Genomic DNA, 25,335 nt, shown 5'->3' with positions numbered 1-25,335 from the left:
GAAAGTGGTGTCTATTTTAGTCATTCAGGCTGTCATAGCAAAGTACCACGGATTGGACAGCTTAAACAGCAGACATTGATTTCTCACAGTTATGGAGGCTGGAAGTTCCATATCAAAGTGGCGGCCAGTTCGGTTCATTAAAGGACTCTCTTCCTGGCTTGCAGATGGCTATCTTCCTTCTGTATCCTTGAATGGTGGAGGGAGATCATCTCTCTTATGTCCCTTATTTTAAGGGCATTAACCTCATTCATGAGTATTCTACCTTCCCACCTGATGCCATCACAGTGAGGGTTAGGGCTTCAATCTATGAATTATGGGGACACATTCAGCCTGTATCAGCCTCTCAGCACAGGGAACAGTGTGACATAAAAGAGAAGGGCAGGGCCAGTGAGGTGTCCTTGGTCAGTGCTATACTTCCAGAGGGAAGATAGAGACCATCTCATTAAGTTGGCAATGGGAAAAAAACTGAGGGTGACCTGGAGAGCACCTTTCTGCACTGGGTATAAAATGTGTCCCAATGTACAGAAGACTGTGTAGGGAGACCCACTGCTTATTAATTATGTTTGTGGAAAAGGTACATTCTGGGTAATGTTGATTTTGAGAAATAATGGGCTTGTGTGGTCTGCTTAGGCAGCTCACAGTAAACACTGCTGAGAGCATAGCTTGTGGATGTCATGGATAATATTTAAAACTTTTTCATCCTTCAGAATATGGTCATTCCTACCATCTCCCCACAAGCTTGGTTTCCAAGTTATCTGTTATGTCAAAAGTTAGCCGCCTGGGGGGCGCCTGGGTGGCTCAGTGGATTAAGCCGCTGCCTTTCGCTCAGGTCATGATCTCAGGGTCTTGGGATCGAGTCCCGCATCGGGCTCTCTGCTCAGCAGGGAGCCTGCTTCCCTTCCTCTCTCTCTGCCTGCCTCTCCATCTACTTGTGATTTCTCTCTGTCAAATAAATAAATAAAATCTTAAAAAAAAAAAATTAGCCGCCTGTTAGGAAGCATTGGAAGTGCTTTTTCGTAAGTACAGAGAATTATGTTTGGTGCTTCACAGCTATTCTGACTCATTCTTGACTGTGTGCGTGTCAATCGAGGGAGATACTGAAAGTGTTCACAAGGGTCTGGAAATGAGTCATCATCCACATGAGAAAGGCACCAAGCAGGTCCCAATCTATGGGGTCATGCTAGCATCGCTGCTATGTTGGCAGTGGCATCCGTGCCTCATAAGGGTCTGAGGGCATGTGCAGAGGGGGCTCACCTACACTTGCACGTTTGACCAGGTGCCACTGGGATTGAAGATCGCCTGCAAGATGGAGTCCCAGAAACCATTGCTAAATTGCGTCAAGCAGGCCTGCAGATTTGGGTTCTCACTGGTGACAAACAAGAAACAGCCATTAACATTGCCTATGCCTGCAAACTGCTGGACCATGATGAGGAAGTCATCACCCTGAATGCTGAGTCCCAGGTATGTAGGTTTCCAGGAAGCCGTGCTCTGCCTGGGGCAGCTTCATACCCACCCAGCCTCATGGCAGCAGGAATGCCTTCCATTTCTATGCCCTCTACCTCTGTGTTTACATCTGTGTTGGGTTCCTTGCATGTTTCTTACCATTGCCTAGAAGGATGTGGGATTTGGTGGGATTTCTTAATTTCTAAGGGATGCATCTCTGGACTTTATTAATGCAAAGTTAAGTCTGATTTTCCCTGACATATTCATGTCAACAATATTGGAGAATTGTTTCATGAGTCACACAAGTCAGCATACCAGTCTGTTCAGCACTGATATACTCAGGATGGGATGGGTCACCTTGCGGATGCTTCGCTGGGCTCCTAGACTTTTCATCCAGTCACATTTATCTATTTAAATCTCCAAGTATGTAGGGTGTATCTACTTCTCATAAACCTGGCCTGGGCTCCGATTCCTTGAATGACCTCCCACTTGAAACGTCTTTTTGAACTGTATGATGAGGTCTGATTCTTTTTTTTCTTTTTCTTTTTCTTTTACAGATTATCATTTAGCTGTTACATTTAAGATGTGTCTAGCCACAAAGATTATTCCTATGTATTCTTCGAAAAGCTTTGTAGTTTATTGCTGTACCTTTAGACATATTCCATTTTATGTGGAATTTTGTCTAAGGTTCAGGTCAAACTTCATTCTTCTGCATATAGCTCACTCATCCAGCACCATTTGTTGAAAAGCCTTTTTTTCCCACTAAATCATCTTTACACCCTTGTTGAAAATCAGTTGGTCATGTTTTTTAAGATCTATTTCTGGACATTCTATTCTGTTGCACTGACCTGCATGTCTATCCCTTCACCAGTGTCATGCTGCCCTGTGGAGTTTAGAAGTCTTAATATTGGTAGTTTTCTTTCTTTTCTTTTTTTTTCCTGATTATTCTTTCTGTTTTCAATCCCTCCATTCCCTTTCCTGCCTTCCTTTGGGTTCCTTAAAACATTTTTTAGTAACATGTTTTAGTATCCTTAAAACATTTTAATATATCTCATTTCTTTGATAACACTTTACTTGGGTTTTTAGCTTCTTTTTTTTTTTCCTAGAAAATAGAAAATACAATATGCATTCTTAAGTCATCAGTACAATCAGTATTTTGCTACTTCAAGTAGAATGAAGTCTTGTCACACCATGTGTCCCTTTACCTCTTTACTTTGTAGGCATCTTCTATGAAAGCTACAGAGATGGAAATCCTTGTCAGATAATTTGTGCATTCAATCAAAAAGCATACTTTAAAGATGTCAAAAGGGAAAGAATAGCCCATTTTATTTATGTGAATATTGAGAATTTCTGTCACACTTCTTTCATCCCCAGTGTTAAAAGCATCCTTGTGGCATTTTTTTTCTTCTTGTCTGAAAAACTTCCTTCAGCAATTCCTTTAAAGTAGGTCTACTGCCAACAGATTCTCTTACTTTCCTTTGTTCAGAGAATGTGTTTATTTCACCATGGTTTCTAGGTGAAATCAAGAGTCATCCAAATCATTGTTACCCTATAGCTAATGCAACATTTTTTTCTGGATGTTTTGATTGATTGATTGATTGATTTTGCCTTTAAGCAGTTTGTTTATGGTGTGTTTGGGCACAGAATTTTTCAGATTGATACTCTGGGATTTGCTGAGCTACTTGAATCTGTGGGGTTATGTCTTTCACTAAATTTGGCAGGTTTTTAGCCATTTTTTATTTCTTCAGACATTTTTTTCTACACTGCAATTTCTCCTCTTCTTCTGGAAGACTGATGACATGAATGTCAGGTCTTCTAGTTTGTCTCAAGGCTCCCTGAGGCTGTCTTCATTTTTTTTTTTTTTCTCTTGGTAAAATTGGTTAATTTCTATTGATCTTTGAGTTCACTGACTTTTTCTTCTGTTATCTCCTTTCTGCTGTTGGGCTATTTAGTGATGTTTTAAAAAATAAACTTTATATGCACAATGGTTTTAAATTTATAGAAAAATTGGAACGATAGTATTGAAAGTTCCAAAATAATACATACCAAAATTTTCCTGTTATTAACATCTTTAACAGTAATCAATGAACCAATATTGACATGTTATTACTTACTAAAATCTATACTTGGGGAGTGCCTGGGTGGCTCAGTGGGTTAAGGCTTCTGCCTTTGGTTTGGGTCATGATCCCAGGGTCCTGGAATCGAGCCCCACATCAGGCTGCCTGCTCAGCAGGGAGCCTGCTTCCTCCTCTCTCTCTGCCTGCCTCTCTGCCTACTTGTGATCTCTGTGTATCAAGTAAATAAATGAAATCTTTGAAAAAATAAAATAAAATCTATACTTGGGGTGCCTGGGTGTTCCAAGATTAAGCATCCAACTCTTGATTTTGGCTCAGGTCATGATCTCAGGGATGTGGGATCAAGCCCCACATTGGGCTCTGTGCTGGGCATGGAGCCTGCTTGAGATTAATAACAATAATAATAATAATAATAATAATACTTCCTCCACCTCTAAATAATAATAATAATTATAATAATAATAAATAAAATAAAATCTGTGCTATGTTCACATTGTCTTAATTTTTACCTAATGTCCTTTTTGTGTTCCAGGATCTCATACAGAATATCACATTATATTTAACTGTCATGTTTCCTTGGGCTCTTACTGGCTGTAACAGTTTCTTAAATTTTCTCTTTTTGATGACTTGAGAGTACTAATCAGTTATTTTAAAGAATACCCTTATATGGGGATTGGTCGGGTGTTTTTCTAAAAGTGCCTAAAGTGCCATTTTCATCATTGTATCACATCATATTAATAAGTACATTCTATCAACATGATGTGCCACTGTTGGTTTTATGTTTGTCAGCTTTCTCCACTGTAAGCCAATTATTTTTACTCCTTTCCATATTGTACTCTTTGGAAGGAAGGGACTATGCACAGTTCACACTCAAGAGTGTGGAGTTCTATTTCCCCTCCTTGAGGAGGGAATATCTACATAAATTACTTAGAAACCAATGAGCTGCTTATTTTGGTTTAGACTTTTTTGGGTTTTGTTTTGTTTGGGGGGGTTCTAAAATCTCTATTGGTTCTTCTTTATATTTTGTCTTTTTTGTGAGACTTTCTTTCTATTCATCTAGAATGTCCACTCTTATTAGATAGAGCATTTTTATAATAGATGTTTCAGAGTCTTTCTCAAATAATTCTGGTATCTGTGACATCTTCACTTTGGCTTTTGTTGACTGTCTTTTTTCACATGCATTGAGAATTTCCTGCTTCTTTGCATGCTGATGAATTTGGGGTTGTATTGTAGGCATTTTGAATGACAATGGTTATTTTAAAATTCTGTGAAGAATTTAGATATATTCAAGGCAGGTAATCAGCCGTCTTAGATACAGGCTTCAAGCTCTGAACAGCCTCTGGGTGGCCGTTTTGATGTCAGTTTTGTGTAGCCTTTACCAAGCTGTTAGACTCTGTCTCACATTTTTGCCACCCCTTAATAAAAGTTGGGAACTTGGGTGGCAGTCTATCCCTAGTTCAATTCTCAAAAGTCTTTGTTATGCCATTTAGGATTATGTCTATGTGTGCATGGTTTGTGGGTGAGTCCAAGAATTAATAAGCCATGCTATGGGGTCAGCTGACCAAGCTCTTCTCTCTTCACCATTTTTTTTTTAAGTACTTTCTGGTTCTCTGAGACTCCCCTTTCCAGTCCTCTGGCCAGAAAGCTGGGTTTGAGTTACCTTGCTCTACTTTGTACTTCTGCCCCACACCTCTATCCAAGACCAAGTGGTGATAGGACAGAGAGAAAAAGGCAGAAGTTATCTTAACACCACAGGACCACGGCTTCTCTAATAGAGTCTTTGGCAACAGATTGTCCTGCTGCCATAATAGCAAAATTACCTGGGGCTGGGATCCAGAGAAAAAGATAAATAAAAGTGGGATTTCCCCTATCTTCTCTGTGCATTGGGGGTTCTCTTTTCCACTCCTCCAGCAGGGGCAGGAATAGGGGGTAAGGGTTGGATTTCTCCTGGAGCTCTCTCTGTCCCTGCGTTGGCTCCTACTTCTAGGTTTTATGATGCTTGGGTACAGACCAGAGGGAAAATGGAAAACTCACCCACCTGTCCAGTGTACTTAGAACACTAGTCTTCCTCTCCAATGCAACAGCTACTGTTTATTTTCAAAGTCCTCAAACAGTTGCTCTGTGACTTCTCTATTCGACTGCCATAGCTGCTTTCAGTGGGGGAGACAGGGTGGATGTGCTTACTCCAGTTTACCTTAGCAGGGCTTGGTGCTAGCACAAGGGAACTCAGGGTGTTTGTAGAATGAGATTTCACATCCTCTTCCAGCCCCACCTCAGTTACTGCCATTCCCAGCCCCACCCTAGAAGCAAATCTCTCCCTCTTCATAGCCTATAATGCTTTTGCACATCCTAATCTGTGACTTCCTGTGATTGATTATATGTTCAGCTGCTGCCATTTGTTCAGGAACTAATAACTGTGTCTTCTTAGTCTTCCTTTTTCTTGTCTCACTTTTCTAAATACAAAAGGCCCTCAATAAGCACTTACTGACACAGCTGGATTTCCAGGGTGCGTTGCAGGAAATTGGTTGCTTACCCAGTGGGCTCACTGTCCACAGAGGTCCAAGAACTACTTGCCTTCCCTGGAGTGTGTTTACTCCTGGAAATTGTCACCTCTCTTATTTCCCCTGACCCCTTGGTCTCTTCTATAAGTTTTCCTATTCTTTCTGGAACTCAGGTACAGTTTTGGAACTCAGGTACAGTTTTATTGCCAATAAAAGCCTCAGAAATTATGCTTTTTAAAAACATTATTTCCCTGGCCAACTGGAGAGCTTAGGGAAACCCTGATAATTACACTTCTTTAGAGGATAATCATAATAAAGACTTCTAAAAGGTTTCGTACCTCACAAGCAAGCAAAAATGGCTGAGTAAAGCCCTCAGAGAAGTACAGAGGGGTGCATGTTAGACTCCCTCAGCCTAACCAGCCAGCAGTTTAGCCATAGTACAGTCGGATTTTGCAAACGGAAGACATTCTCGTCTAACGTCCACAGAGTGTAATGGGTAGTGAAGTGGAGTCTTATCAAAACCCTAGACAAGCTCATCCTCTTCATGTGGACAGTTATCATCTTCAGTGAACTTCCCTTCTGGGCAGAGCCTGCAGCCTGGTGCCCTTGATATGATCAAACTATCAGTGTTGAGGAAGGTAAGAGAATGTGTGGTACAGCTGAGTGAACAGCGCTTCCTCTCATGTCCATTTCAGGAGGCCTGTGCGGCCTTGCTAGACCAGTGTCTACACTACGTGCAGTCCAGGATCCCCTGCAGCACCCCTGAGAAGACTGCAGGCAACGTGAGCGTGGGGTTCTCCCCTGTCTGCCCACCTTCCACGTCCACCACCTCTGGCCCCAGCCTGAGCCTCGTGATCGATGGGAGAAGTCTGGCCTATGCCCTTGAGAAAAACCTAGAAGACAAATTTCTCTTTCTCGCTAAGCAGTGCCGTTCAGTCCTTTGCTGTCGCTCGACACCTCTACAGAAGAGTATGGTGGTGAAACTAGTCAGAAGCAAGCTCAAGGCCATGACCCTGGCCATAGGCAAGTATCCAAGCCAGCCAGGCTGGACCCTATGTAAATGAGTAGACTCTGTCTTATGCAGCTGCTTCCTGTGGATGCATCCTGGAGTTTCCACCCTGTCGGTGCTATACTGTAAGATGGGAAAACACTTCCTTTCTCTTTTTTCTGTTTATAAATTCACACCCAGTGCAAGAAAATAAGCAGCCTGTTTGAAATATAAAACATGGACTTGAAAACCACAAAGTGTGGCACAACAGTTATAGCTTGTATATATAGCTGTATATAGTTATACAATGGAGGTTTAAGAAGACAAAGCTGACACTGTTTCTTGGGAGACAGGAGACTAGACATTTCCTGTTCCAGGCAGCCTCTGCCACAGCAGAGCCCTGCATACTAAGTATTGTTTCAGAACACCTTAAAAAGAAGGCCCTCTGCAGGGGCTTCTGGTCACCATGACCCAACTGGAGTGCAAAACTCCATAATACTGCAAGAACCCAGAGATCTGATGGTAATCCGAATCCCTGTTGCCTCTTAACCTTTGAACTTTACTGATTGTTCCAAGACAAGCATGTAATTAAATGAATCCATGTGAGTAGTTGCTAAACCTTACAGTATTTCCTTAAGAACTGTGCATCTAATGGTGGCTTTTCCTTGCAGACTTTTAGCCTGGAGAGCCTTCTAGGGTCCTCTCCAGTGCTACCCAGTCCTCACCTACCTCCTCCCAGGGCATCATCCCCACCCACTCTGGCTGGGGTGCCATCTGCAGCCACGTTCGGGGACTTAGCAGCACCATCTGCTGGTGAGGGCTGGGAAAGACTGCAGGTAGCCCAGGGAAAGGGGTGATCCCTTTATCCCCAGATACCAAAAAAGTTTGGTCTCCCTGAATATAGAATCTATACCTAGGTGAGATTTGGTTCTGAAATAAAAGATCCTCGCCTATCAATAATGATTACAGTGTTTTCTGCAAAGGGTCTTTGACAGTTTCCTGATATGGGGATTGCTACTCTCTCACACAGGACACTTCATCAGGACAGAGTTGAGGCTGGTAGAGCCTGGGTATGAGGTGGGATAGCCTTAGTGTGGTTGTTATGGAGACAGCCCTGTACATCTTCAGGGCTTTGGTAATCACTAAGGGTAGGGAGATGACCGTAGATGTGAACACATGTTTACTCTGAGTCTGTGGTCCAGGCTATGGGAAGGCCCCAGCTGTGTCCCTCTTCCAGGGAAGGCTGTTTCAGTCCACCATTGCCCTTATGTATCTGGAGTGGCTTCAGAGCTCCCTTAGCAAGTGATGTAGGTTGGTGCTGAGGAGTGTGCAGGCTAGGTGCAGGCTTCTCTGAGGTCCTCTCTATGGTGGCATGAGGACCATGCCCCCGGTAAGGCTGGTGTAACACATGAATGAATAAATTACATTTTCATAGCCTCGTCAGTGCCTGGGTCAGCCATGGAATCACTGGTGGATGGTATTCATTTAAAAAAAATGGAAGTAGTTTCTTTCTTAGAAAGAAAGAAAAAACAAAATAGAATTTCAAAAGGGAAAGTAATGGCCCATCAGAACTTTAGCTCATTTCTTTGACCATAAATGAAAGTATTGATGGCACCTAGTCCCAGGTGTCCAGCGGTTAATAATGTAGAGAACATTGTTGCCTGCCATATCTCACTTTGTTTGGAACATTCTGGGAAAAACTGCAGAGATTGTTAATGACTTCACAGAATTTCAATTTCACGAATATTGACTGATCACTCATGTTAGGCCAGTGCAAAAAGAGTACAGAAAAATCATAGAGCCGAGACATCCTATAACCAGGTTATGAATCACTCTGACTTGTATATCTGCACTTTTTGCATATTTGAAACTTGGGAGATACTCTGTGATTGGGTCCTTCTGCTGCCCTATTCCTGAGTGACAGTGACTTTAAATCTCTGCTTGCTTTTCCCCAAAGGTGATGAGATCTCTGACCTTTGTCCTCTGTTTCTAACCATTTTCTGTCAGCAGCTTGACTGAATAAATAGGAGTTCTTCTTTATCACATCTTTAGAGGGCCCAAAGGTAAGCACCATAGCTAATAAGCTAGCTGGTAATCAGTGTACAGAAAGAGCTGTACAGTTTGCTGGGCAGAACTTAACTTCCTTTTTTCAGTTTAGAAAACCATGCATGTAAGCATGAATTAGAATAGCCTTTACTGATACGCTCTACATGTGATAAAGGCTAGAGCCTAGTAAATAGTAACGATGACGGTGATAGCATCTTTATTGCACAAGACACCGTGTTAAGGACTCTATCTCTAGGTATATGAGCCAATAATGTAGAGTGAATATTAAGCAAAATGGTGACCATGCTAGCCTGCTTTCTGAAACATCTCTTGATGTGACTGGCAATTCCAAACCCCACACCATGTTTGTTCTGACTGCTTAACTCAATTTTCCCTGGGCAGACTCTGCACTGCTTCTTCCTTACTCATCCTCATGACCCTTTCACAGGACTCAGCCCAGTAGGGACCCCATGAAGATCCGTCAAGTCATTTGATTCTGTGCATCTCAACTCAAACGATTCTTCCTGCCTATGCTGTTTCTAGGAGATGGAGCCAATGATGTCAGCATGATCCAGGTGGCAGATGTGGGTGTGGGAATCTCGGGCCAGGAGGGCATGCAGGTAAAGACCAATTAGGGCTGTCCTATGTGACTAATTGGCCCACTGTCGTACCTTGTCATAGGCTTTGTCCGACAAAGCTAAAGGGTTGGCCTTCAGTGCAATGTGATGCTCACTTTCTACTAAGCTGTAGAAGATAAGGTAGAGGTGGCTAATTCTTCATGTTTATGAAGCAGTAAATAGCTTTTCCTAGGTCCCTAAGTATATTTTTGTGAAATAAGTGGAACAGAGTTAGGCAAGGTGAGTCATCACCTTCTCTCTATTTATGGCTCATGCTTGGAAGAAAGCATGTTTTACTGTTCCATTTGAAAAAATGACTCTACTGTTGGACTGTTGGTTTACTGTTCCATTTGAAAAAATGACTCTGCTGTTGGACTGTTGGAACCTGGTATTGCTATAAAAATGGAATGTATCCATCTTGACTCACATAAAAATTTATTTCTGCCTTTTTCATTTGCCACTGTGTTGGTTCTTAACATGTGATTCAGATGCTGAACACGCAAGTTAATTAAAATTAACTTTGTTCTGGATGTAAGATCACAACGATTTCCAACATTTGATTAATTTTTAATCATGACATTTTTTTAAGTTGGTGGAGACTTTAGAAAACAGCGTTTCCAGTTTCCTTCTAAAAATTCCAGATGCTGGTCACCATTTAGTCATTGGTTGATTTATTCACTGATGCAGTCAGTATTTATTCAGTGAACACTTGTATGTGCCAGGCCTTTGCAGAACTCACTAATTTTCTTACCTGACATTAAAATAACAGTAAGATGGAAAGTCCCAAGCTAGAAACCCAGTAGTTCCTCTTGGCCCATCCTTAGCATGTACCTTACTCTCTTCCTGCCTTCATTTGACCTGAGTCACTGTGTTATGTTACTTGCATGGTTTTAATTCTTCCATGAAATGAAAGTGCAGCCCAAGGTTGGACTCAACCCTGCCTTTTTTTTTTTTTTAAGATTTTAAGTATTTATTTGACAGAGAGAGAGTAGAGAGAGCACAAGTAGGCAGAGGGGCAGGCAGAGAGAGAGGGAGAAGCAGGCTTCCCACTGAACAAAGAGTTCAACACGGGACTCCATCCCAGGACCCTGGGATCATGACCTGAGCCAAAGGCTGATGCTTAAGTGATTGAGCCACCCAGGGCACCTCATCTCTGCCTTTTAATGCCACTTAGTACATAGGGAGTGAATGGATGAACAAGATGGTTGGTTCATTCTGATGTTTTCATTATCATCTCCGTTGCACCTGTTTCCTGTAGTGAAAAGCTAACCAGGGAAGTGCCTGTAAATAGCACATGCAGAGAAATGCACCAAGTAAATACATTTTGTATGAAACACTCTCATGTTTGTGGATGGGGAGGAGACTGAGCTACCACCACTGTTCACTTCCTTAAGTCAGGGGCCAGTGCAGATATATACTTCAAGTCATGTGAGGAATGATGGGAACAGCCAAATGACAAGGCACATACCAAGGCGAAGCTTTGAGTGGGAATAACTTCTAGGTAAAACGTTGTTGGATGCTTCTGCATTTATTTGAAGCTACACTTCCTATTGAGAATACGTTATGTAAGATGACAGTAAGGCCTGATACCTTTTCTTACTGTTCCAAGTGCTCAGGTTCCCAGGGAATATTTTCCCTGCTTGCATTTTAGTCAGTCCAATAAGCAAAGGTGAGCTCTTTGGAAGATGGGCTTTGTGGGACACTTTGGTAACACAGACACTAGGCATCTGAGCAGAGTCATCAAGAATGAGTGAGGGTGTTGGAGCCCTCCTGCTTAGCCAAAGTGAGAAGCTTATCCCAGCTGGGCAAAGGAGATTCTGCATGTCTGAGAAGCTTGGTGTTCATGGGGTCATCTGGTCGCCCGTGTTTATTGAGCACTGGCACTGACTGGGAACTTAAGGTACATGGTGATCACATCTACTCTCCTGGCTCTCGTGGAATGTCCAGAAAAGTTGGGGAGACAGATACTTATTTTAAATGTACATAGATAGTCCCAACTCTTATAAAATGATATAAAGAGAAACACTGGTTTTGGTATTAAGTATTTGACAGGAAGATTTAACCTAGTTGGGAACATTTTGTAAGGCTGCCTTGACAGAGGGGCAAATAGGCTGCCTTGACAGAGGGACAAACAGGGCCTAAATCTGGAGGTGGGAAGAAGTGGCAGATGGCTGGAGATGAGTACACAAAGCCCTCAAACCCCAGTGTTCATAGGAAGAGGAATAGAAACAGTTATTTGCTTTGAAATCCTTAACTTTGGGTTTAGAAAACAGACATTTGAAGGCTTCACACTTTTTTGTCATGTATAATGACATTATTCTGTTTCAGCTAAGGGACCACATCAACTGTGATCTAACTCTTTTCAAGGAATTATTTGACTAGAGGGAAATCAGTTGAATTTTAAAAGAAGACGTATATTTTTGTGTAGAATAATCCTCCAAAAATAAGCAGAAATCTATCTTTTCCTGACAATTTCTTTGAGTTTTTTTTCAACAGAGCAGTTCATTATATGGTAGATTCTAAGATATTCTGGGTATAAAAGGTGTCATTTTGATGGCATTTGTCTTCCCCACTTAGTTTAATTATATAGAGGATGATACTCAGTGAAGCGAGGGACACTTTCAACCCCAGTCATCTTTCCTTTCCATGGAGGAAACCTGCTGTCCTCACTCCCTTCTGGGTAGAGTGGACACCTGTTGCCTTTTTGCAGCTTCCCGGAACTGGGTTATGTGAAGGCCAGCAGAGCCATGGGCTTGGCCTTACTTGTCACTTGTGACTGCTAAGAAGGGTCCAAAACACACCTCCCAAGAAGGCCAACTGCCTGTCTCTGATTCATAGAAAAGGGGCAGCTTTGGTTCATCTTTGGGTTGAGATCCCAATATGAATAAAATATCAAGGGGTGGAGAAGAGTAGGGAAACTGCCTCTCTGGGTTTTTATTTTTGTTTTTTGCTTGTTAAAGAAAACATGGGAAAACAGTGGGGCACCCAGGTGGTTCAGTTGGTTAGGCATCTGCCTTCAGCTCACGTCATGATCCCAGGGTCCTCTGGGATCTCTGTCTCTCGCTATCTCTGTCTCTCTCTCAAATAAATAAGTAAAATCTTTTAAAAAGGGGGGAGGGGCATGGGAAAACAAAAACTTTTAAAAAATCAATTACATATATTCAGAATCTTAAATGAGTACTGTAAAATGATACCCCTGAACAAGAATGCTTGCTGAGATTGATTTATTTTTTTAATTAAAAGAGATAATAAGGGAAATGGGGATAAAGTAAGCTTTGGCCAATCATGTGCACATTGTGTTTGAAACTGGATTTCTCCATTCCTTGTATTTGGGAGAGATAAGACAGACCTTAGACAGAGTACGATGTCACCAATAACAAGGACTTTGTTCCCTTTCAAGGCAGTGATGGCCAGTGACTTTGCAGTGCCAAGATTTCGATACCTAGAGAGACTCTTAATTGTTCACGGACATTGGTGCTATTCCCGACTTGCCAACATGGTGCTGTATTTCTTCTACAAAAATACAGTAGGTGTTTGATACTTCTGGTTTCTAGAGGGTTTTTTGTTTGTTTTGTTTTGTTTTTTGGTTTCTAGAGTTTTTACATCAAAAAGCCTGAGCTAAGATTTATTAGACCATCCCCTGAATGTGGCCATCTGGGCATCCCAGAGCTTCCTGTTGGTTCCATCCTCCTTGGCCTCTGTGAACTTACCCCAGGCCGAGCCTGGCCTTTCCCCCTGTAGGCTCAAGAAGTCTAGCTCACAGGGTCATGAAGGTAGCTGCACCTCTAAAGGAGAAAGTTGTAAAAACAGATCAAACAAGAATATCCATTTAGTGCTTTATAATAAGAAGTGGGGGAATCATGAGTTGCAGTGGTCTGTACAAGGTCACACAGGGAGTAGTCAAGGCTGCATTTAACCCAGCTCATTGGACTCCCAACTCTTAGCCACTCTGTTAATGTGTTTCCTGGGAGCAGACTGCTAAGGTATCCATAGACAGGAATCCTCTAATCAGTGCTCTTTCTAGAGCAGACAGGGAAATCCAGGGATAAGCAGGAGTGCAGTGGCAGTGCTGGAGTCCGAATGAGAACACTTAGTCATGCTGTGATCCCAATACTGAATGGCCTCTGTGGAAACATAACCACACTGGGCCGGGTGTGTGAGTCCCCTGGTCAGGACACAGATATAGGGCCCCAGGAACAGGGCCACCAGCAGGTCTTTGCCACACTTTCTCCGGTGCTGTCAGGGCAGAAGTGCCCCCTTCTGGCAAGTTCTGTCTATAACTGACCATCCAGTTAGGTCATGCCCAGGCCTGGCTGACTGATTATAATTCTGTCTCTCCAGAGACTCTCTTCCAGGGCCATGCTCCATTTCATGTTGATCCTAATGTTTAACGCTTAGGTCTTTTATTACTAAGCCCTTGGCAGACAGGTGTCCTTTTCCATAGTCCTCTAGCACGGATGCCATGGCCGTTTTAGAATCCTTATCTACTCATAGGTAATGGGTTGACATTCTGCTAAGAAGTTGAGGAGTTGCTGCTTGTTGCTCTTGTCTCTAAAACTTTGTGGCTGAATATACAAACAAGGAGACAAAATAAATAAATTCTTGGGGTAAGTGATCTTTCAGGGTAGTTCCACAATTCTGCCACATTGGATGCCACAATTCCAGTGTCAGGATCATCCTATACTCTCCTAAAAAAGAACAAAATACAATAAATTAAAAGATATCTATGTGTCTATATATATATGTGTGTGTGTGTGTGTGTGTGTGTGTGTGTATAGAGAGAGAGAGAGAGGGAGAGAGATATTTTTTTCCTCTTTCCATTAAAAGATCTCCCTGCTAGCTCTAAACTGCCATCGGTGTAACTCTTGTTCGTCTTCCTGTTTGCTCTGGAGATTTAGACCCATCTACTTTTCCCAACACTCTTGCTCCCCTTACTCTCACCCATTTTTCAAAATGTCTTCTAATAAATGAATACAAATACCCAGGATCAATCACATCATGTCTAATTTGATCAGTTAGGTCCTGGAAATTAATTCGGATTAGGTTCTGCCTGGGATTGTGTCCAAGTAAGTCTGTGCCATGCTTCCCTTGGCCTTGGCCAGTTTCTCCCTGCTTTCTCTCAACCACCTGGCATTGCATCCCCAGAGCTGAGGCCCCATGCATATACTTACAAGCCTAGAATTTCCCAGTTCCCAAAGAGGTGGAGGGATGCTTGAGTATAGATGAGTGAGGCTGAGAAGGTAGAACCCCAGCTGTTTCTGTCATTAATTTTTGTGCAATCTTGAGCAAGTTACTTGCTTTCTAGGGATTTTTTTTCCTTTATTTGAAAACAAGGCATGAGAGTTGAGCTCTGATTTTCCATAATTCCTCATGAAAATTTCTCAGACTGAGGGGAGGGAATTCAGCATTTCAGTTTTAAATAAGTGCCAGAGTGGCCACCTGAATGGGCACAGCCTCCTGCCTGGCATGATGAATCTGTCCTCATAGAGGGGATGGGAAGGAGAAGGCATAAATTAGAATCTGGAGATAAAAAGTTCAGAACCGATAGTGCAGCATTTGTAACGGGAGAGCGCAAAATGAAACCTGGTTGTCAGGGCTGGGGCTGCTGCCAGAGGGCTGCAGGTGGCCTCGGGCTTCGTCTTCCTTCCAGCTTCCTCCCAGCTTCCTCCCCCAGGAGCCCATCTAGGGCTTAGCCCTGCTCCCAGGGCACCTGCGTCCATAGCAGCCCCTTGCGGCAGCTGGGTAAGGAGGAGCTGAGTCAGCCCGTGCCCCACACAGCAAGGCTAGGGATCAAGTCCAAAGCTTTTCAGTTAAGAATCAGACCTTGAAGAATATATACATAATACAGCAGAGCACTCTCTTCCCCCAGCCCACCACCCCTGAATGCCACCACCCCCGTAGAAAATGAGCTAGAAGGAAACAAACTGAACAAGAGCCGGAAGAGTCCCAAGGGGACCGCGGAGATGCAAGGCCTCTGTTAACAGGTGCTCAATCTAGTTGAGAAGTGCAAGGATAATTACTCTACCTCCAAAAGTGAGAAATTCATTAGTTTTAGGAGTAAGTTAGTCTTCCCTTCCAATAAAGAACAGAAAAGAAAAGTTTCCATAGCAGCAGTAGTTTGGGAAGAAGGCTTTTAGGTACTATAAGGAAAAAATGTCAATTAACTAAGTACTTTTCCTCCTCTTTCTCTTGACTCCAGTTGTTCACTGATGAGTCATTAGGCTGAGCCTGTGGGGGTGGGTGAGAGAAAGTCAGCCGTGGGAGTGAGAAGGGAAGAAAATCAATGAAAATCCCAAGTCTGTCAGTTTTCGGTGTGGAAGGGTAAGTTGCACTAAGTCATAGATTGAAACAAAACTTGGAGGATATGTGTCATTGCTTCCTGATCTTCAGACCAAGCCATTTGCAGGTCCAGAAACCAAAGCTCAGAGAAGGTAAGTGACTGAGTCAAGGTCAGAAAGAAAGATAGTGGCAACTTCAGAACCAAAACCCAGGCCATTACCTGAGGTCCCCTGCAGAGAATGTTCTCCACCTGGGGGTGTCTGCCCTCCAGGCCAAGACCCACAAGTGGTTTGAACAGGTCAGCTTTTATTACTCACACAATGGCTATAGTCAAGTCATTCAACATCTTGGACCTGAGATTCCTTTTCTCTGAATCGAGTAAGCACACTACCCTGCTTGAGCCTCATAGGAAATGGCTGTACTGCTAACTGAAACAACAATAAATCACAGTGTACAAGGAGACTGTGTGAGTACTTTAAATGTATTAGTTCATTAATCCTCACAACAGCCCAAAGCTAAGTACTGTTAGGGGGTGCCCATTTCAAGGACAAGGACACCGAGGCAGAAAAGGGTCAAATGATCTATGCCAAAATATACAGCTAATAGGTTAAATGCTTTTACATTGCTAAATTGCCATGCCCCCTGTAAACTCACTCAAGCCACTGATGTTCAGTGATCAAGTAATAAGGGGAAGAGATCCCCTCAACTCCTCCTACTGAGCATGGACTTGAAGAAGCTGCTCATTCTCCCTGACCCTCACTTTCCTGTTCAGCAAGGCAGGGATAACTTTGAGAACCAGTGATTATACCTATACCTCATCTGCCATTAGAGTTCCCAGTGGATATCTGGGCTTGGTCACAGCAGCAACCCTGGTATCATCGTTGACTTTGTTGCTGTGCGTGTGTGTGTTCCCCCTGCCGTGGGAATCAATAATTGCCCACTGTTCCTCATCAGAAAGGGTAAGTAACTAAAGAGAGAAGCAAGATCTAAGATGTAAAATAGGTTTGGTTTAGGATCACAGAGGACAGCTACTAGGGAAGGTCCCTGCTGTACCTTTATGGGGAATTTCTATACTCAACTGGACCTTATCTCCTCACCTGGCTGTAGTAACAAGATACAACAAGTTTGTCCTGTTAGTTAAGGGACTGTCAGGAAGGACCTATCCAGCACTTTCATAGATGCTCAATAAATGCTATTCCATTTGATCTGCATTTCCTGTGGGCTGTTATCAGTATCGTCTCTCTGTGGGCTGTCCTTGGGAATTTTGATCTCCAATTGCCAGTCCTTCATGCTGAAAGAAATGAGGAGAGAGAGAGAGCGAGCATGTGTGAGAGCGTGCTATCAGATTAGAGCTTTGAAGGAAATTTCTGCCTCTAAATTCAATCTTTATAGTCAAATTCTACAAAACCCTTAGATACCTTGGATATGAATCTGCAAGGACAGCTAAGAATTGCTTGTCTCCATTCTTCCTTTCTTGATTTCAGATGTTCGTGGGCCTCCTGTTTTGGTTCCAGTTTTACTGTGGCTTCTCTGCATCTGCCATGATTGACCAGTGGTATCTGATCTTCTTTAATCTGCTCTTCTCGTCACTTCCCCAGCTCGTGACTGGGGTGCTGGACAAGGACGTGCCAGCTGAAGTGCTGCTGACTGAACCACAGCTCTACAAGAGTGGCCAGAACATGGAGGTGAGGCTCCATTCCTGCCCCCATCTCCTATTGCTTGGCCCTCCCACTCTCCACATTCACCTACAGAGAATGAAAGTCTCTACACCTCCCTTTAAATGGACATCCTGGGGGAAATTGTTAAAATTTTGGAAAATAACCAGCAGGAGGTAAAAAATGGATTCTATCTACTTAATTGTGTAGGAGCTGTGTATTAAGTAGAGTGAGGTTAATGGTTGGAGTGATGGTATCCTGGTATATGCATATGTCCAAACTCATCAAGAAGTATACATTAAATGTGTGAAGTTTTTGTGTACCAATGTACCTCAGTTAAAAAAAAAAAAAAAAAGAGGGAGGTTAATAGAAAAAAATATATAATGACATGAAAATTCTCTATACCAACAGTCTCCAGGAGCCTAAGGAAAGTCCACTTGGAATCGAAGTCAGGGTCATGTGGATTGCTGCCTCCTGCACAGGGATTTTTCTAAAACAATCCCCTCAAAATGTGATTTATTTTGAATGGGAACTAATCAGCAGATAAACCCATGGAGAATCCATTGAAAGAATAAGTGAATACAAGCAGATATAAGTATATGTTTACATCAACACAACACATAGATTGACATGCTAATTACTAACTATTCCTACCAGCATTTAAAGTTGGCCCTCTAAGTGCTTCTCTTTGCTAGTTGGAATTATTGTATGTGTGCAAAGGGAATGGAGCTCCCTATGTCTTACAATAGTATCTGATTTAGAATTTGTTTACTTTTGAGTTGACTTCCCCTGGTCACCTTCATTGACACTGGGTTCCCTCAAGGTAGGCAGCAGGGGTGGGGCTGTGGGGTGGGAACAACTGAGGGTCAAGCAGATGAGGGCCTCTGCATGATACCTTGCACTGGAGAAATGGCTGTACTCAGCTTGTCCTCCTGTCCTTGGCCAGGGGCTGGGGCTGGCCAAGGGAACAAGGCACAAGAAGATTGTCCTGTGGAGATAAGAGGACTGAAGGAGGGGCCTAGCCAGCACTTTCTTAAGTGCTCGGTAAGTGCTCATTCAGTCCAATCTACATTTCCTGTAGGCCAGTACCAGCCCCAGCTGCTTAGGAGCTCAGAGTCAAATACAAATGTAGTTGCCCAGGAAATAAAGTCTTGATCAGTCCATATCAAGGTCATTTTGCCCTCAGTGTACAGCTTTTTTATTTTAACATTGAACACTTCCATGATCCATTTTTTTTAAAAAGACTCACTCTTAAGAAACATTCTAGGGGACCCAACAACAAAGGGCAGCAACATCATGCAAAGTAGGAGCAGAAGAACTCAGATTAGAGCAGGACATGCAGAATTTGAGTGCTGTTTCCTATTGTAGAGAAATGCTCCCTTGGGGACACCTGAGTGGCTCAGTCAGCTAAGCGTCCAACTTGTGATTTTGGCTTAGGTCATGATATCAGGGTGATGAGATCAAGCCCCATGTTGGGCTCCATCATCACTGGGGAGTCTGCTTGAGATTCTCTCCCTCTGCCCCTCCCCCTGCTCTCTCTCTCTCAAATAAATCTTGCTTTAAAAAAATGCTCCCTCTTAGGATTTAGGCAGTCGTTTTATGTGTCTGCTGTTGACCTAGATCTAGAGAAGCTGGTCTTGTGGACAGATGCTCTGAATGATTGACCCAGCTGCAGATGATGCCTCTGCAGACGTTCTTGTAGTCCCTCTGTGACCCGACCCCAACTCGCCAAAGTCTTGAATTAGCAAGTTCCCCTGGGGTGCTTATCTTGTGCATTAATGGCCCTGTACTACTGGAAGACATCATTTGAAGAGATTCTTACTTTTCTATAATTTCTGTGCTTGTTTTTGTGTCTAAGGAGTATCGGCCACGCACGTTCTGGTTAAACATGGCTGATGCTGCCTTCCAGAGCCTGGTTTGCTTTTTCATTCCTTACCTGGTAAGTTGGCACCTGGAACAGCCTTTCTCACCAGCTTCATCCAGTGACCCACAGACATAGGACACTACTGTCTTTCAGGCCTACTATGACTCAGACACAGATGTATTTACCTGGGGAACCCCCATCACGGCCATCGCACTGTTCACCTTCCTTCTGCACCTGGGTATTGAAACCAAGACCTGGGTAAGAGCTGTGGGCATGATCCCAGGGAGTGCTGATGCTGCAGGCCCCACACTCCCAGGCAGATTCCATGACATCTAGAAGATTTCTGAGCAGACAGGTGACTTCAAAGCCAGCTTCACTGTGGAGAAGGGAAACAAGTACCTGGGCCCGCCACATGTGTATTAGAGCTCCTTGGTGTGGGGACTGCCACATCCTGACTGGTGTCTTCACCTGGGCAGCACTTTGCTCCTTCCTGCCTGCTCTCCTCTTCTCCTCTGCCTCATGCTGGCCTTTCCCTCTGTCTTTCCTTCCTATGCCTGACTTCCATCTCCTTGACTGTGCCCAGGGTGTTTCACTGATGCCAAAGGCTTCATCAGACCCTCCCAGCTGCCTGTGCCACAGACCCATGTTTTCACCAAGCCCTGAGAACAACTATGCACTGATGGATAACCAGTGCAACTCTATTTAAATAAATGCCCTTTCTCTTTCCCCCTTAGACCTGGCTCAACTGGATAGCTTGCGGCTTCAGTATCCTTCTGTTTTTCACTGTGGCTTTGATTTACAATGCTTCTTGTGAAACGTGTTATCCTCCGTCCAACCCTTATTGGACTATGCAGACATTACTGGGCGACCCTGTATTCTATTTGACTTGTCTCATAGCACCTGTTGCTGCACTGCTTCCCAGGTGGGTATCAGGGACAGTGTCCCTCAAGTCTTAAACGAGTTCTGAGAGCATTCTCAGACCTCTATTTTTATAAAATGAAACTCTCAGAAGATTCAAAGTCACCACCCACAGATGAATGTTTTGTATATGCTCTTTCCAGATTGTTTTTCAAAGCCCTGCAGGGGAGTCTTTTCCCCACCCAACTTCAGCGGGGGCGCCAACTGGCCAAGAGGTGCCCCAAGAAACTCATTGCTCCCAAAGAGAACTTTGCTCAGGGACACCCTTCAGAAGAACCCAGAACTGAGTCATCAGAACAGAAGAGCATCAGTACCTCTGGACCCCTATCCCAGGATTGCACCTCACAGGCGTCATGGCACGTACAACAACCAGCCTGCTCCCCAGAGGCTAGTGGAGAGCCCAATGTGGTGGACATGAATGTACCTTTAAAGGAAGACATTCTGCTGGAGGGACTGAGCAGTCAGGCCCCGGGGTCCTCCATGCCAAGGGAGCCTGTCCTGGAAGGATGTCCTGGGGACTCCAAGATGAAACCCACCCATACCAGCAGGGCAGCCCCCCTGTCATCCATTTTCAACCTGCCTAACTTCAGCTCCCTCAACTGGATTTCCTCCCTCTCACTGGTCAGTGGGCTGGGAAGTGTCTTACAGTTCTCTCGAAGTAGTTTACAGATGGACAAACAGGACAGCGAGTTCTTGCCCAGCCCACCTCAGCCAGACCAGGATCTGTGTGGCTTAAGCAGGCAGACCACTGACTACTTCTAGGAACATCTTCCAGAGACTGCAGTGGATAGCTGTAGCAGTGAAAACCTTGAAATGGCCTCTTTTTTTTTTTTTTTATAACTTAGATGTTATATTATTTATGTTTATTATTTGCACAGAAGAGTTCTAGTGAGATGTATTTTATGTTTCCAAGGCTAACACAGGAAATGAAAGGTACCAAAAAAGAAAGTTTATTTTTTAAAAGTTCTAAGTAGAATATATTGAAAAGAAAAATGAGAGCTTTAACATTTATAAAAGTTTAAAGAAGAGTAACACTTGAAAAGTGTGGTTAGATTTATTTTTTCATCTCATTTTATAAGAAAATGCAATATGATTGATATTCTCCAACATGAATGACCTTTGCTTTCCCCATGTGAAAATGTGTGTATGAGCTCAGTGAATCCCAGTGGGTGTGGACAGCAGTGAGGGGAGATGACAGGGCAAGAATGCAACTTCTCTGTCCTTGTCCCCTGTTCTCCCACACTGCCTCCACCAGCCTGGGAGAGCTTGGCTCTGTTTCACCCAGAAAAGGGAAGGAAGGAATGCACGCAAGGAGTTCATCCCAATGTTGAAATCTATGCAGGCATTCTATAAAGATCACCTTGTAGGTATTACGGTCCCTATGTAGGGTCTTGCCTGTCAAAATCATAACAAGCAATAAACAACCTTCACTTTGCAAAGAGAATGGGTCCTGTTGCCATTATTGTGTGAAGTTATTAATATGTGATCTAACAGCATGTTCTGAGTACCACAGGGTGCTTCCTCATGGAAAGTCCTTTTAAACACCGTGAAGAATACAGCTGGGTGCCCCACACTGTAATGCTATGACCCAGGTTACATCATGGCTCCATACATTAGGCTACCAGCCCCACAGACTCTTTCTGTCAAGAGGCTAGGCTTTTGGGGCACCTGGGTGGCTCAGTGGATTAAGCCGCTGCCTTCGGCTCAGGTCATGATCTCAGGGTCTTGGGATCGAGTCCCGCATCGGGCTCTCTGCTCAGCAGGGAGCCTGCTTCCCTCTCTCTCTCTCTCTGGCTGCCTCTCTGTCTACTTGTGATTTCTCTCTGTCAAATAAATAAATCTTAAAAAAAAAAAAAAAAGAGGCTAGGCTTTTTAAGTATGTATCTTTAGACATTTGTCATATGAGTCATTATTTCTGTTCCTCTAAACAGAGGGAAAGGGAGGAAAATTGAAATATCCAAGGCAATTAATTATATAGCATTCCCTCTACAGAGACCTCTTTTTGCACTTAAAACTGTTTTTTTTAAACTTTTATTTAAACTCAACTTAGTTAACATATAGTGTATTATTAGTTTCAGGGGTAAAATTTAGTGATTCATCAGCTGCATATAACACCCAGTGCTCATTACACCAAGTGCCCTCTTTAATGCCCATCACCCAGCTACTTCACCCCCTCACCCACTTCCCTCCAGCAACCTTCAGTTTGTTTCCTATAGTTAAGAGTCTCTTACGGTTTGCTTCCCTCTGTTTTTATCTTATTTTTCCTTCTCCTCCCCTATGTTCTTCTGTTTATTTCTTAAGTTCCACATATGAGTGAAATCATATCATATTTGTCTTTCTCTGACTTATTTTCCCTAGCATAATACCCTCTAGTTCCATCCACATCATTGCAAATGGCAAGATTTCATTCTTTTTGATGGTTGAGTAATATTCCTGTGTGTGTGTGTGTGTGTACTCACCCACACCCCACATCTTCTTTATCCATTCATCTGTCAGTGGACATCTGGGTTTTTTCCATATTTTGAATATTGTGGACATTGGGGTACATACACACCTTTGAATCATTATTTTTGTACCTTTTGGATAAATATCCAGTAGTGCAATTGTTGGGTCCTAGGGTAGTTCTATTTTCAACTTTTTGAGGAACTTCCATAACATTTTTTCTGAGTAGCTGCAGCAGTTTACTGTCCCACCAACATTATAAGAGGATTTCCCTTTCTCCTCACCCACATCTGAGTTATTAATTTTAGCCATTCTGACTGGTGTAAAGTGGTATCTCATTGTTGTTTTGATTTGTACTTCCCTGATGATAAGTGATGTTGAGCATTTTTCCATGTGTCTATTATCCATTTGTATGTCTTCAATGGAGAAATGTCTGTTCATGTCTTCTGTCCATGGATGGGATTTTTTGTTTTTTTGGGTGTTGGAGTTTGATAAATTCTTTATAGATTTTAGATACTGGCTTTTTATCTGATATGTGTGAATATCTTCTCCCATTCCACAGGTTGACTTTTGGTTTTGTTGACTATTCCCTTTGCTATTTGGAAGTCTTTTATCCTGATGAAGTCCCAATAGTTCATTTTTGCTTTTGTTTCCCTTGTCTTTGAAGATGGATCTTGCAAGAAGTTGCTGTGGCCAAGGTTGAAGAAGTTGCTGCCTATGTTTGCCTTTGGAATTTTGATGGATTCCTGTCTCATTTTTAGGTTCATTCATCCCTTTTGAGTTTATTTTTGTGTATAATGTAAGAGAATGATCCAGTTTCATTCTTCTGCTTTTGGCTGTGCAGTTTTCCCAACACCATTTGTTGAAGAGACTTTCTTTTTTCCACTGGCTATCCTTTCCTGCTTTGTCAAAGGTTAATTGATCATAGAGTTGAGGGTCCATTTCTGGGTTCTCTATTCTGTTCCATTAATCTATGTGTCTGTTTTTATGCCAGTACCATACTATCTTTATGATTACAGCATTGTAATAGAGCTTGAAGTCTAGAATTGTGATACCTCCAGCTTTGGTTTTCCTTCTCAACATTACCTTTCCTATTTGGGGTCTTTTGTGGTTCCATACAAATTTTAGGATTGTTCTAGCTCTTTGAAAAAATGCTGGTGGTATTTTGATAGGGATTGCATTAAATGTGTAGATTCCTTTGCATAGCATGGATATTTTAAAAGTATTAGCTCTTCCAATCCATGGGCATGGGACATAGAATGTTTTACCATTTCTTAGTGTCCTCTTCAATTTCTTTCATAAGTGTTCTATAGTTTTCAGAATACAGATCTTTTTCCTCTTTGGTTAGGTTTATTCCTAGGCATCCTATGGTTTTTAGTCCAACTACAAATGGGATCAAATCCTTGATTTCTCTTTCTAATGCTTCATTGTCAGTGTACAGAAATGCAACTGACATCTGTGTGTTGATTTTATATCCTGAAACTTTGCTGAACTCTTGTATCAAATCTAGCAATTTTTTGATGGAGTCTTTTTGGGTTTCTACATAACATATCATCATGCCATCTGCAAAGGGTGAAAAGTTGCCTTCTTTGCCAATTTTATTTCTTTTTGTTGTCTCATTGGTGAATCTAGGCCTTCCAGTACTATGTTGAATAACAATGGTAAGAACAGACGACACTGAGAGCAAAAAAGCTCTCAATTTTTCCCCGTTGAGGATGATATTAGCTGAGGATGATATTAGCTAATTAGCTAATTAGATATTAGTCTTCTGTATATGACTTATGATGTTGAGGTATGTTCCCTCTATTCCTATATGGTGGAAGGTTTTTATCAAGAAAGGATGTTGTATTCTGTCAAATGATTTTTCTGCATCTATTGAGAGGATCATATGGTTCTTATCCTTTCTTTTATTAATGTGGTATATCACATTGATTGATTTGTGAATGGTGAACCACCCCCACAGCCCAGGAAAAAATCCCACTTGGTTCTGGTGAATAATATTTTTAATGTACTGTTGCATCCTGTAGGCTAGTATCTCAGTGAGAATGTTTGCATCCATGGTCATCAGGAATATTGGTCTGTAATTCTCCTTTTTAGTGGGGCCTTTGGTTTCGGAATCAAGGTGATACTGGTCTCATAGAATGACTTTGGAAATGTTCCTTTGATTTCTATTTTTTGGAACATTTTCAGAAAAATGGGTATTAATTCTTTAAATGTTTGGTAGAATTCCCCTGGAAAGCCATCCAACCCTGGACTTTTGTGTATTGGGAGATTCTTGATTACTGATTCAATTTCTTTGCTGGTTATGGCTCTATTCAAGCTTTCAATTTCTTCCCCTTACAGTTTTGGTAGTTCATATGTTTCTAGGAATTTACCTATTTTAAGATTGACTAATTCATTGGCATGTAATTTTTCATAATATTCTCTATAACTTTTTACATTTTTGTGGTGTTTGTTTTGATGTCTCCTCTTTCATTCATGATTTTATTTATTTGGGTTCTTTCTCT

The 25,335-nt window shown here is 42.5% G+C and overlaps 1 protein-coding gene across 5 annotated transcripts in view; it reads left to right on the top strand.

The window, feature by feature from the left end:
• ATP10A (ATPase phospholipid transporting 10A (putative)) overlaps positions 1-21,825 on the top strand; it is a 199,294-nt gene extending 177,469 nt beyond the window's left edge. For 2 of the 5 annotated variants that reach the window (XM_045070732.1, XM_045070733.1), the window contains exons 13-21: positions 1,277-1,461; positions 6,715-7,042; positions 9,597-9,673; positions 13,071-13,196; positions 17,434-17,634; positions 19,463-19,543; positions 19,622-19,726; positions 20,203-20,390; positions 20,530-21,825. In XM_045070732.1, coding sequence (XP_044926667.1) covers positions 1,277-1,461; positions 6,715-7,042; positions 9,597-9,673; positions 13,071-13,196; positions 17,434-17,634; positions 19,463-19,543; positions 19,622-19,726; positions 20,203-20,390; positions 20,530-21,148 — 1,910 coding nt within the window. In that variant the 3' untranslated portion in view covers positions 21,149-21,825. Of the gene's footprint in view, positions 1-1,276; positions 1,462-6,714; positions 7,043-9,596; positions 9,674-13,070; positions 13,197-17,433; positions 17,635-19,462; positions 19,544-19,621; positions 19,824-20,202; positions 20,391-20,529 lie in introns of those variants that run through there. The other 3 variants (XM_045070734.1, XM_013049942.2, XM_045070735.1) reach the window with 3 other exon arrangements.
• The last annotated feature ends 3,510 nt before the right edge of the window (positions 21,826-25,335 follow it).

This window comes from Mustela putorius, unplaced genomic scaffold (assembly GCF_011764305.1).
Source record: "Mustela putorius furo isolate JIRA1106 unplaced genomic scaffold, ASM1176430v1.1 tig00003972_pilon_pilon_pilon, whole genome shotgun sequence".
Classification (NCBI taxonomy): domain Eukaryota; kingdom Metazoa; phylum Chordata; class Mammalia; order Carnivora; family Mustelidae; genus Mustela; species Mustela putorius.
Note: the sequence above shows the minus strand (reverse complement) of the source record. Positions and strands in the feature narration are given on the sequence as shown.